The sequence below is a fragment of the Crotalus tigris genome, unplaced genomic scaffold (assembly GCF_016545835.1).
Source record: "Crotalus tigris isolate CLP2741 ecotype Arizona unplaced genomic scaffold, ASM1654583v1 scf7180000017980.1470182205:1502881, whole genome shotgun sequence".
Classification (NCBI taxonomy): Eukaryota; Metazoa; Chordata; class Lepidosauria; order Squamata; family Viperidae; genus Crotalus; species Crotalus tigris.
This window is the reverse complement of record NW_024096756.1, coordinates 1,159,552-1,172,145: the sequence shown is the minus strand read 5'-3', so window position 1 is coordinate 1,172,145 and position 12,594 is coordinate 1,159,552. Positions and strand designations below refer to the sequence as shown.

The following is a 12,594-nucleotide window of genomic DNA, read 5'->3' as shown; positions in this document are numbered from 1 at the left end:
TCAAATTTCCTTAAGTAATCTATGAATAATGCTGTTTAGAAAATGATCTACATAATGTTTCACTGAGATTAGACAATTATCAGTCATAGCCATAGCAGCATCCAGATCTTGCAATTTTTGGGAGGCGTCAATGTTAACCAAGCTGAAAAACCCGACAGTCTCTGCGTTTAATCCCAATTGAGACTCGGGCGTCAAGGGGCAAAGAATAAAAATCTGTTTCAGCTTCGGTATATTTCCACCAACACAAACGGACTGCCACCATTGATAAATGTGGAATTCAGATTTGCTAACCTTACCCCAAAGCCTAATAATACTATGAAGTAATCATACTTAGTTGGAAATTAGATATCCGTACAGGTTAAACTGAGAATTGTTCCTATTTAAAAATATAATATTTTCAAAGTTCCGTTTTACACTTATTTTCCGTACAAAACCGAATTGGGAAGCTGAAGCATGAATGTAAAACAGGCTATTTGTATTCGTAGTGGAATTTTTTGTAGTTCGAAGTTGACATTTGAAGAGAAATATTAAAGTTTTTAAAAAATATATTTTGGGTTATTTCCGCGATAATACAACTTCACATTTGCAAGTTCTTAAAATGTGAAGTACAGTATTTACCCGATGGAAATATGGAATGTAATTTTGAACTAGTCACTTCCCCTTCAAAGTTTCTACGTTTGCCGCGTTGCGATATATTCTTAGAAAATCTCGTCTTTCCAATATCAGGTATTGTTCTATGCAGGACCTGGAGGACAGCAGGTTTGGAAAAAGTGAGTAATTTAGACTGGGGGGGGGGGAACACCTCGGTAGTCTTAATTTCTGGAGAATACCTATATACAAAATGCCTGAGATGCAGTGTATTTAGTTTACATTTGTAACGCAACACAGTACCATAACACATACAGACGGCCACCAAGTCTTTCCTGTAAGCGCGAGAAAAGCACGTTTGAAGCGATTAAGGTACTATTTGCACTGTAATTTCTAAGTCCCGCTTTAGGCACGAAAGCCGGCTGGGTGACTTTGGGCCAGTCCCTCTCTCTCAGCCTAACCAACCTCGCAAGGTTGTTGTTGGGGGAAAATAGGAGGAAGGTGTGTTGGATAAGTTCGTCGCCTTGAGTTATTTATAAAGGGGGGGGAAGAAAAAAACTTTTGTATTTATACCATGTATTTAGTCCATGTATTCAGTGAAGGCGAGGGTTACATGTCACGCAGCCACTACTGCAAATGGTGTACTGTACTTCGCCGTGAACCCAGCCCCCATAGCTTGCATTCCAATCGTTGCATCTTCCTGCAAATCAGTCCCAAAATGAAATGCAATCAACTGCGCGTCTGCACACCTAGACCGCGATTCAGAAATGGCCTCGCACGACGGCAGGTTTGCAAACCCGCCAACCGGATTCCCGGTTGCGCGAACCCACTCCGCATGTCCCGGGATGGAGTGAAATAAAACAGTATCAGACGGGCAGTCTGCGCTTAATGGGAGAAGGGGACGTTTTGGTGCTTCGTTGCAACCCATGCTTTCGCTCGGGGCTCTGAGCTTAAACTGGAAGCAAATGGCTCCTAAGCGGGTTGCAGGCTGTGTATCCCGCCCAGAAGACGCGCGTCCGACACGAGTTTCCTTCTCCGCGGTACAGGAACGTTCCATATCCTACCGAACGGGTCGGGAAGGCTCTGGGCAAACTGCGGGCAAAGCGGCGCGCTTTTCAGTGCTCTCCAGACAAGGCTCCCTCCTGCGATCGGTCCCGCCCCGGATTATCAAGTGCCGAAAAGCTGGCGGCAGAAAGGTGGAGGGGCTACTCTCTGAGCTGGGATGGCAGGTATTGGAGCAAAAGATCCGCCGCGGGGGCAACAAGGCAGGCTGTCTCCGAGCCCAGCATTGCAGACGACCGGTCAGTCCAGCGTCTTTCAAGAGCCAGAGCCTGAGCCGGGGGGGTCGGTCGAAGGGGTGAGTCTCGCGTTCCTCTGATTTACGCCGCCCAGCTTCTCAAGGCATGTTCCCGCGCCTTTTCTTGCTGGGAGGGACGGGAGAAGGAACAGGTGTAAGTTCCGAAGTCCAGGAATCCTCAGAGTCCAAGTGGCTTCCTAATGTACATCTCTTGGCAACTGTATTAGATTCATCATTGCCTTCCTCCATAATGCTTTTTTTTTTTTTTTTTTACTTCTTGATCTGGCCCGTAGTTCCTGGTGGTTTCCCATTCATGGACTAAATCTTGCTTAGCCTTTTGGGGAGTACAGTAGATATTAGCTGGGCATCTGATAATAGGAGATAAGATATGCGGAAAGAAAAGAGGTTGGTGGAATGATGGAATTCTTCAAGTACAGTATCAAAACACTGTTACATAAGGGAGGCAAAAGCTTTATCTTGGTTCTCCCAACAGTGCAGAACTAAACTGAAGTAGCTTCAGCTGTAAAAGGGTAAATTTTAGATAAACTTTAAAATTAATAAAGGAGGTGATAATGGAAGTAGTTCCCAGTGATGCCCTTCCTTGACCAGAGGTTTTGCTGGCCCATCTATTGATGAAATATGTCTTCTGAAGAGCAGTGCATTAGCCCCCCTCCATTTTGGTGGCATCATTTCCAAGGGGGCTAAACCATAAAGCTTACAGTGTCTACAGTCGCCCTACATTATTAAACCAAGGTGAAACAAGCATATTATGGCTTGATACAATAGATGACTCTAGGTATTATCCTTCAGAAGAGTGCATGATGATGGTGGGGTTATTCCAGCTGAATAATACAGACTAGGAGTGATGTCTTTTGGGGAAGTAAAAGAAGTAGGAACTTTCAGTCTCTGGGTTTTTTCTCTCTCTCCATGATGGCAATGCATATTAGGATGAAGTTCATCCTAGAAATGATATAAAAACAAGTGTATCTTAAAACTTCAGAACTATAAAAGGAGAAAATCATTGTCCTTTTCAGGAATTCAAGAAATATGCATTAAGTTAAACCAGGTCCTTGTATCAGTAAAGATAATCATGTAAAAAGTTTGCTTTTGACTAAGCATAGTCATTGTGATGTGTTCCATCAATTATGGTTATATAAGCACGAACCAGGTCACAGTCTATGATCCAGGAACAAGCCAGTTTGAATGCTGAGAATTTCAGTGAATTATGTGGAAGGTAGTGTTATTTAGATCTCAGCAAGAGGGTGACAAAGAAAATTATACTGTACTGTACTGGAATTTAAAATTTTCTTCTAAAACTGTTTTCAATAAGCTCTATTAGAATTACTAACTCCCCATTTCATATAGGCAAACTATAGATTATATATTTAAAACTCATTTGCAGCTTTTTTTTTTTTTTAGAAAGTTGCCTTTGTATTGTGAGTTCATGAAATACTTTCTTAAAGATGAATGCTCAAAGAAAATGCCTACAGGCATTAGTGATAAGGCTGGTCTAGAATTTTATCTGACAGCTCCATATTCTGTTGTTCCTTCCAGCCCTGACTGGACCAGTCTGATAATAATGAAGGAGTAGCTGCATTAGCAATTTCAAATTCATGAATTGTTTTTCATTTTATATATTAAATGGAGTTTGTTATTTGTTGTTCAGCTATAAAATTCAAATATACACACATACAAACACATATTTAGGCTAATGTAGTTTTACTTTAAAGCATCTTTCGTTATTCGCCACCTCTCTGTTAGCCCACTGTGCTCTTTTCAATATTCCCCATAATGGGGATTTATTCTGATACAAATTTGTTCCTTATAGGTTTGAGTGAGGGATGCCTTTTCATATTATAACTCCTTTGAAACCTCTGGCTGACTTGTAGCAGGATTCTCACATTCCACAAAAATCAAAAGTGGTTGATTTGGATTTATCATTTTGTGGACTCAAATATGAATATGATGAAAAGTGGTGTGAATATGAAAAGCATGGTGAAAAAAAACCTTGATTTAATGCAAACTAGAGTAATGACTGGCTCATGCTGAAGTTATCCCATCAAATGATGGTGGTTTGGATTAATGCAACATATGAAGCCACAGCTCACAATGCTGGCCATCCCTTCATGCAGCCCAGTGGCCAAGCCACAGCCCACAGGCTGGGGACCCTTGCTTTGTAAGTAGTTCTCGACTTATGAACACAATTTCTGTTAAGTGGATTTTGCTTCATTTTCTTGCAGTTTTCATAGCAGTTATTAAGTTAGTAGCAGTTAAGGGAATCTGGTTTCCCCATTGACTTTATCAGAAAGTCACAAAAGGCGACCTTATGACCCTGGGACACTGCAACCATCACAAATATGAGTCGGTTGCCAAGCATCTGAATTTTGATCACGTGACCATGGGGATGCTGCAATGGTCATAAGTGCGAAAACAGGCATAAGTCACTTTTTTCACTGCCATTGTAATTTTGAACGGTCACTTAATAAATTGTAGCAAGTCGAGGACTACTTGTATGGCCAATTCCTTTTCAGTTTTCAATTTATTAAGTTTGCATCCTACATTTTAATTAAAAATAATATTCTACACTACACTATTTTTCTTCAGATTGTCTTTTTAGGTATTATTTTATGGCCCATAGCATTTTCTTTTCTACAGTTGCATCACTGTTCCAGCTGCCTATCCCAGTCAGCAAGGCAATGCAGTACAATCAGGTTTCTTTTCCTAGAGCAGAACAACATATGTTGTGTCTGAGCAGGAGCCATTGCATGTGGCCATACCTGAACTTCTCTCAGTGCACTGCATAAAATGAAAACTTCAAGAACAGTTTTGAAAGCGGGCATAGGGGAACATGTTTCAGGCAGTATAGCTTAGCGTTCCTGTCTTTGGTTAAGTACATAAGGTACAGCCTCTCAAAAATGAAATGAAAAAGAAGAGGATGGAAATTTTTTTTTCTGCAGGATCCAATCTGGGTTGGTCACTGGAACCAGACCACCTCCGCCTAAACTGGACCCTAATTCCAACATTATTCCTACACACATATGTTTTTTCTGGATCTATAACAGCAATATCAGGATAATCTAGCACATTGAAAATAATATTCAGAGCAACTTTACTTTTATAACTGTTTTGTTTATTTCTCTGTAAGTTCTTTACATAAATAGCACTCCATTGAAAATTAAAATTACTTAATACCCATTTAAATAAGTACAAGAGATTTTATTGTGGGGAGGGCCAAGTGGATGTCCATATCAACAGAAAATATTAAATTCTTGAAATATATTATTGATAAGATCCATTCCAGAATTCTTGATCAAGCAAAATACACACACATACAGAGAGGGGGGGGGAGGGAGGGAGAGAGAGAGAGAGCAATGAAAAATATACAACATTAATGGCCAGTTTTCAAGATATTCAGGTCTCTTCATCAATCTAAAAGTTAAGCAAGGTACAGCCAAAGTGAAGAAGAGAAGTGAGGAATGATTTGACAATAGTCAAAGTCTTTGTATTGCCAGATTTGTGCATTAATAGAAGGAGGCATCACTTTTATATTGAATCCTATCCTGAACTTTCAAGAAATCCTTTGGTCTTTTCTCATCTTTTCAGCTTGCTCATGAAGACAAACTCTCTGTGTGCAGCAAACTATGCTATGGCATTGGAGGGGCTCCAAATCAGGTTGCAAGCAGTGCCACCTCATTCTTTCTGCAAATCTACCTCTTGGATATTGCTCAGGTAAGCAGTTTCGGAAACCTAAACGTCTTCAGATTCCAAAAATTATATGATCACCCAACTCACTCTCAGTGACTCCCGGTGGCTTAAAAAGATACTGCCGTCATTGGTCAGGTCTTGTGTGATAACTTAACATTAAATTCAGTTTAATCAGGTTTTCTCTTGATTCCACACTCTGATAAGAAAAACCACGGAAAGCAATTAAGATATTAATGATTTAGTTTATATTATTTTACCCCCCCCCAAATTCCAGAATTTGTTTTCCCCTGCTTCCCATAAGGAGGTGATTATTATAAAGGTGAGTTTTTGATTCATAGAACCTATTTTATTTATTTATGTCCCACCTTTCTTATTTTATAAATAAATCAAGGTGACAAACATAGCTAATGCTCCCTTTTCCTCCGGTTTTCTGCACAACAACCCTGTGAGGTAACTTGGGCTGAGAGAGAAAACTGGCCCAAAGTCGCCCAGCCAGTTTTCATGCCTAAGGTGGGACTAGAACTTACCATCTCTGGTTTCTAGGCCAGCACCTATACAGAGGTCCCCAACCTTTTGGGCACCAGGGACAGATTCTGTGGAGAAAGGTTTTTCCATGGACCAGAGAGTGTGTGGTTTTGTGTGCTACTGTATTCCACAGATGGGGCTTTGCTTGTCTGTGCGGATCGGTTGCTGGCATGCCGCAGACCGATACCAGTCCATGGACCGGGGGTTGAAGACCTCTGCCTTAACTATCCTCTGAATATTCTCCTATTTCTCTTTCCCCATCACTTAGAAAGCAGAGGGAGGTTTGTTCTCTTGATCTAATAAAGGAAAGTCTCCTTTGAATCATCTTTCACTGTCAGTGACTTCATGGGCCAATCGTATAATTTTCATGCCAATAATACTGAAGTGGTTTCTGTTGTATTTTTCTGTAACATTTGTCCAATATTTTGAAAAACTATCTCCCATATCATTGGAGTATGGATTCTATAACACCACACAAAAATCAAATGAAAATTGTCCATGGAGCACAATTCAAGATTTGCTGTCCTATTTCACGGACAATAAAAAAATATTTTGGCAACCATTAGTAACAATTAGATATTTATTTAAATATGTAGTACAAATTCCAGATGAATAAAATTATTTCAAACCAACAAAGTTTCTCATAGGATATCATAATCAAAAACAAAAATGTTTTATATAGGTCGTCCTTGACTAACAACAGTTTATTTAGTAACAATGGCACTGAAAAAAGTGACTTATGACAGTTTTTTACACTTACAACCATTACAGCATCCCCGAGGCATGGCAACTGACTCATATCTATAAGTGTTGCAGTGTCCTCAGGTCATGTGATCACCTTTTGCGACCTTCAAACAAGCAAAGTCAATGGGGAAGCCAGATTCACTTAACAGCCACGTTACTAACTTAACAACTGTGCAAGAAAGGTTGTAAAATGAGTCAAAACTCACTTAACAAATACCTCACATAGGAACATTAATTTTGGGCTCAATTGTGGTCATAAGTTGAGGACTACCTGTACAAGAAGAAATATTGTGATTTGGGGAAGTTATTTAGCACTGATGGCTTCATTAGATAAGTATGTTGAGCTCAGATAAGTGCTACTTGGTTTTTCAGATCCCTCCATTCCAGGCCTCCTTGGTGCAGGTCATTGGCCGAGCATGTGGAGCAGCTGCAGATCCTCTTGCAGGCTTTTTTATTAATCGGAGCAAAACAACCAGATTCGGGCAACTCATGCCTTGGTAAGCAAAGTTGATATAGTTGCTTCATTGTTGATGGCTTAGAAGTTTCTTTAATGCATTCATTCACTTGCATAGTGTCCAATCCAGGTACATGTTCTTGAATTTATTTGGCCTGGTTCATATACCATGTTAAACTACATTGGCTGCTTCATCTAAAATACTAAAAGCAATAAATCATGATTTAGAAATCACTATGACTTTTGACCAACATGTAAGTTAAAATCAAATAAATCAGATTTTATTCTTCATGAAAATGTATAAATTAATTTGATGATTTTTAAAGTTCTAATTTTTTTAATTATAAGAGATTTGCTAGTATTAAAAATATTTGGATTTATATGCGAAATGGTTATAGAGGAATCAGATCAGGAAGTCTGATCCTATTATAGATACAGGAACATTTTTCCCCCTTAAATTTAATTCAAAAATGTAAATTAGAAATCTAATACAAAAATTTATTTAATCGTTTAGAAAAGGAAAAATAGATGACAAATCTTTCCAAATCTTATCTCTCAAGAAACTGAACAACATTTCTTAAGATAATGTGATTGATTATGTGCCATCAAATTGATCTCAACTCTTAGCAATCAGATAGATAGATTTTCTCCTTGAAAATCAATTCCTTACTTGGTCTTCTAGGTTTTCCAATGGTGCATCCTTCACCACTATAACTAAGGCCATCCACATTGCTGCTCATCTTCATCTTCTCTTTCCTTCTACCTTTCCTAGCATTACAGCCTTTGCTACAGAACTAGATCTTTGGATAATGCATCTGCAGCAGGGTAATTTGAGCCTGGTCATTTGTGCCTCTGGTGAGAACTTTGGATTTGGATAAATCTATTTGTTTATTTTCTAGATTGTCCAGAATATTATCTGAAGTTTTCTCCAATAGAAGGTTCTTTACCTACTTCTTCAAAGTCTAACTTTCATTTCCTCGGATGTCACAGGGAACATCATTGCTTGCACTCTTCTGCTCTTTGTAGGTATAGACCAGGGATCTTCAAACTTGGCCCTTTTATGACTTGTGGACTTGCATGTCTGGCTGAGGAATTCTAGGAGTTGAAATCCACAAGTCATAAAAGGGCCAAGTTTGAAGACCCCTGGTATAGACATATCAGAGTGCCTGAATATCTTTGGCTGCTGTACAAAGTGAAAATGTGTGGTATATTTTGGGACTCCTCACTCCTTTACTCTTGATGATTAATCCTAAAAGGCAGAAGCTCTCCACCCTTTCATTATCTTCATTGTAATTTCTAAGACTTCTTGTTGCACCTCTCACTATTAGTGAGATGTTCTGGGATTCCCATTTTTCTAAGCATATTCCACCATTTGATGTTATTGATTCAATCCGAGGCCTTTCTGTAATCAATGAAGCACATAATGATATTTCCCCCCGGCTTTGTTATTTATCTAGCATGCATCAAAAATAATGTTTTGTGTTCCTCAGCCTTTCCTAGAGGCAGCCCGAACATCTGACATCCATTTGTAATATAGGACTCTAGTCTGTGTCAAGCTAAGCATTATTTTACTATCATGTGAAATTAAGGACATTGCATGATAGTATTCTATACAGTCTCTTAAGCCTCTTTTTTTTGTTTTGGTATAGGAATGTAGATTGACTTCTTCCAATCAGTTGGTCACAGTGTCATGTGGCATAGCTTGCTTAGAAACTTTACTACCGTTTCTTCTGTTGCATGCCATATTTCTTACAGAATAGAATAAAATAAAATATTCTATAGAATGGAATTCTATAGAATATTGTAATTGGACACACAGGGAATTTGCCTCTTTTAGCTTTTTTCAGATATGCACTTTCATTTTCTGTTATTCATTATACTTTTCTTCGTTGATTAGTTTATATTTGTATTCATATTCCAATCTGCCAGTATGGATGAAATTGGACTCTCTTCCTCTTCAAATAAACTCCAAATGTTTGTAGTTCAGGCTAAAATACAGGGATCTCATAATGAATGAACTAATGATGAATATTCTTCTTCTTTCAAAAAGAAACTAATCCACAATATTTGCTGTTCTGTTCCCATAAGACTCTGTTATCTACAACTAATAATCTACACTGGGAGGAGAAAAAGTGTGCTACCCAGCTAGACATTAGCATTATCGTGGTTGACTATTGTGTTATCAGCCTTCTGCAGTGTACAGTAGACTAGCCTCTTGTACAATTTCTTTTTTCCTCAAGAGAAACTGTATTAAATGGTGACTTTTTTTTCTTTTAAATAGATGGTTGTCCTCAAGACAATTAGAATTTAAAAAGAAATTATTTTGTAATAGCCTTAGCAGGCAGCATTACATAGCTGACCTTGGCTGATCTTAGAGATTTGATCCAGGCTAATACCTAATAGAGATAAAATCTGCCTGTTAAACTGAATAGTTGAAAACATAGCAAAAGAAGGCAATTGCAAGACACTTCCCTAACTCACTAAGAATTGAGTTTTACTTGAGGGCATCTGTATTCTTTTTAGTAAACATGCCCTATTTCCAAACAAAAAACAAAACACCAGAATCTTAATGTATCATCAGATTAGCACATTTATTTTAGTACAAGATTCCTTAAGTTATTACCCATTTCAACAGGTGGACAGAGCATTATTCTATGTTTGTTTGTTTGTTTTTGTACTTCTTAATCACCCATCTCCCTTGGATGTCACTCCTTATATGTCTTTGGTTGATTTTCAGAATTTTAGATACAATGGAGCTAATTTAGAAAATGGGGTGGGCTGCTGATCATAATAGTGGAAGAATGTACAGTCCTAGATTGACGCTAAATGATCTCTTTAATTTGTACAAGTAGTCCTTGACTTACAACAGTTAGTGTTCAAAATTATCACAGCACCGAAATACGTAATTTATGACTGTTTGCAGCATCCCCATGATCAAAATTAAAATGCTTGGAAACTGGTTCATATTTATGACTTTTGCTGTGTCTCGGGGTCACGTGATCAATTTTACAACCTGACAATCAAAGTCAATGGGGAAGTCAGATTCACTTAACAGCCAGGTTACTAACTTATCAACTGCAGTGATTCACTCAGCAACCGTGACAAGATAAGTCGTAAAATAAAAGATAAAATAAAATAAAAGATAAAATAAAAGATAAAAAGGACAAGTATAGAAAGTGGAAAGAGAGGTACATAACTAAGTCAAAATATCAACAAATAGCCCAAGCCTGCAAAGATGAAGTGAGGAAAGCTAAGGCTCAAAATGAACTAAGGCTTGCGACCAAAGTCAAAAATAACAAAAAAGCTTCTTTCAACATGTAAGAAACAAGAAAAAAGTGAAGGAAATGATTGGTCCATTAGTGGGGGAAAGTGGCAATAAGGTGACAAGCAACAAGGAGAAAGCAGAACTATTTAACTCGTTTTTGCATCTGTCTTTACACAAAGAGAAAAAATAGACCAACCTACCAAAAATAGTGCCATAAAAAACAGAATAGAAATGCAAGTTAAGATAGGCAAGAAAACGGTAAGTGAGCATCTGTCCAGTCTAGACGAGTTCAAATCACCAGGACCAGATGGATTACACTCCAGGGTTCTCCAGGAACTGGCAGATTTGATCTCAGAACCATTGAACTATATTTTTCAAAGATCCTGGAGCACTGGGGAACTACCGGAGGACTGGAAAAGAGCTAATGTAGTTCCCATCTTCAAAAAAGGGAAAAAATGGACCCAGGAAATTACAGACCTATCAGCCTGACCTCAATATCTGGGAAGATTCTGGAAAAGATAATCAAGCAACGAATCAGTGAACACCTAGAGGCAAACAAAGTCATTACTAAAAGCCAACATGGGTTTGTCAAAAACAGATCATGCCAGACAAATCTTATTGCATTCTTTGACCAAGTGACAAAATTAGTGGATCAGAGGAATGCTGTGGACATAATTTACTTGGACTTCAGTAAGGCATTTGATAAAGTAGATCAAAACCTACTACTTGACAAGATAGAAAAATGTGGGGTAGACAGAACCACCACCAGATGGATCCATAGCTGGCTGACCGGCTGTACTCAGCGAGTGGTCCTCAATGGAACTGCATCTATATGGAGGGAAGTGTGTAGTGGGGTGCCCCAGGGCTCTGTTCTGGGCCCAGTACTCTTCAACATCTTCATCAACGATTTGGATGAAGGGATAGATGGGGAAATCATCAAATTTGCAGACGACACCAAGCTGGCAGGAATAGCCAACACTCCAGAAGACAGGCTTCAGATACAGAAGGATCTGGACAGACTTGGACACTGGGCACTAACTAACAAAATGAAATTCAATGGTGAAAAAAGCAAGGTTCTACATTTAGGCAAGAAAAACCAAATGCACAAGTACAGCATAGGTGGCACCATGCTCAATAGTAGTAACTGTGAGAGGGACCTTGGAGTCCTAGTAGACAATCACCTAAATATGAGCCAGCAGTGTGCTGCAGCTGCCAGAAAGGCCAACACAGTGCTAGGCTGCATTAACAGAGGGATAGAATCAAGATCACGTGAAGTATTAATACCACTCTTCAATGCCTTGGTAAGGCCACACTTGGAATACTGCATCCAGTTTTGGTCACCACGATGTAAAAAAGATGTTGAGACTCTAGAACAGTGGTTCTCAACCTTTCTAATGCCGCGACCCCATAATACAGTTCCCCATGTTGTGGTGACCCCCAACCATTTATACATCACCGGGTGCCAGGGGCGTGGCCAAAGAAAAGGGGGAAAAAATGGCGGACAGCCTTGTTTGGCGACCCCCGTGAAATGGTCGTTCGACCCCAAATGGGGTCCCGACCCACAGGTTGAGAACCACTGCTCTAGAAAGAGTACACAGAAGAGCAACAAAGATGATTAGGAAACTGGAGGCTAAAGCATATAAGGAAAGGTTGATGGAACTGGGTATGTCTAGTTTAATGAAGAGAAGGATGAGGGGGGACATGATAGTGTTCCAATATCTCAGGGGCTGCCACAAAGAAGAGGGAGTCAAGCTATTCTCCAAAGCGCCTGAAGGCAGGACAAGAAGCAACGGATGGAAACTAACCAAGGAGAGAAGCAACCTAGAACTAAGGAGAAACTTCCTGACAGTTAGAACAATTAACCAGTGAAACAACCTGCCTCCAGAAGCTGTGAATGCTCCAGCACTGGAAGTCTTTAAGAAGAGATTGGACAGCCATTTGTCTGAAATGGTATAGGGTTTCCTGCCTGAGCAGGGGGTTGGACTAGATGACCTCCAAGGTCCCTTCCAACTTTAT

General features: G+C 39.3%; 1 protein-coding gene across 1 annotated transcript in view; it reads left to right on the top strand.

The window, feature by feature from the left end:
- Positions 1-1,127: 1,127 nt before the first annotated feature.
- MFSD2B (major facilitator superfamily domain containing 2B) overlaps positions 1,128-12,594 on the top strand; it is a 37,102-nt gene continuing 25,635 nt past the window's right edge. The window contains exons 1-3 of the mRNA XM_039345881.1: positions 1,128-1,945; positions 5,489-5,614; positions 7,232-7,356. Of these exons, the coding sequence (XP_039201815.1) occupies positions 1,811-1,945; positions 5,489-5,614; positions 7,232-7,356 (386 nt within the window). The 5' untranslated portion in view covers positions 1,128-1,810. The remainder of the gene's footprint in view (positions 1,946-5,488; positions 5,615-7,231; positions 7,357-12,594) is intronic.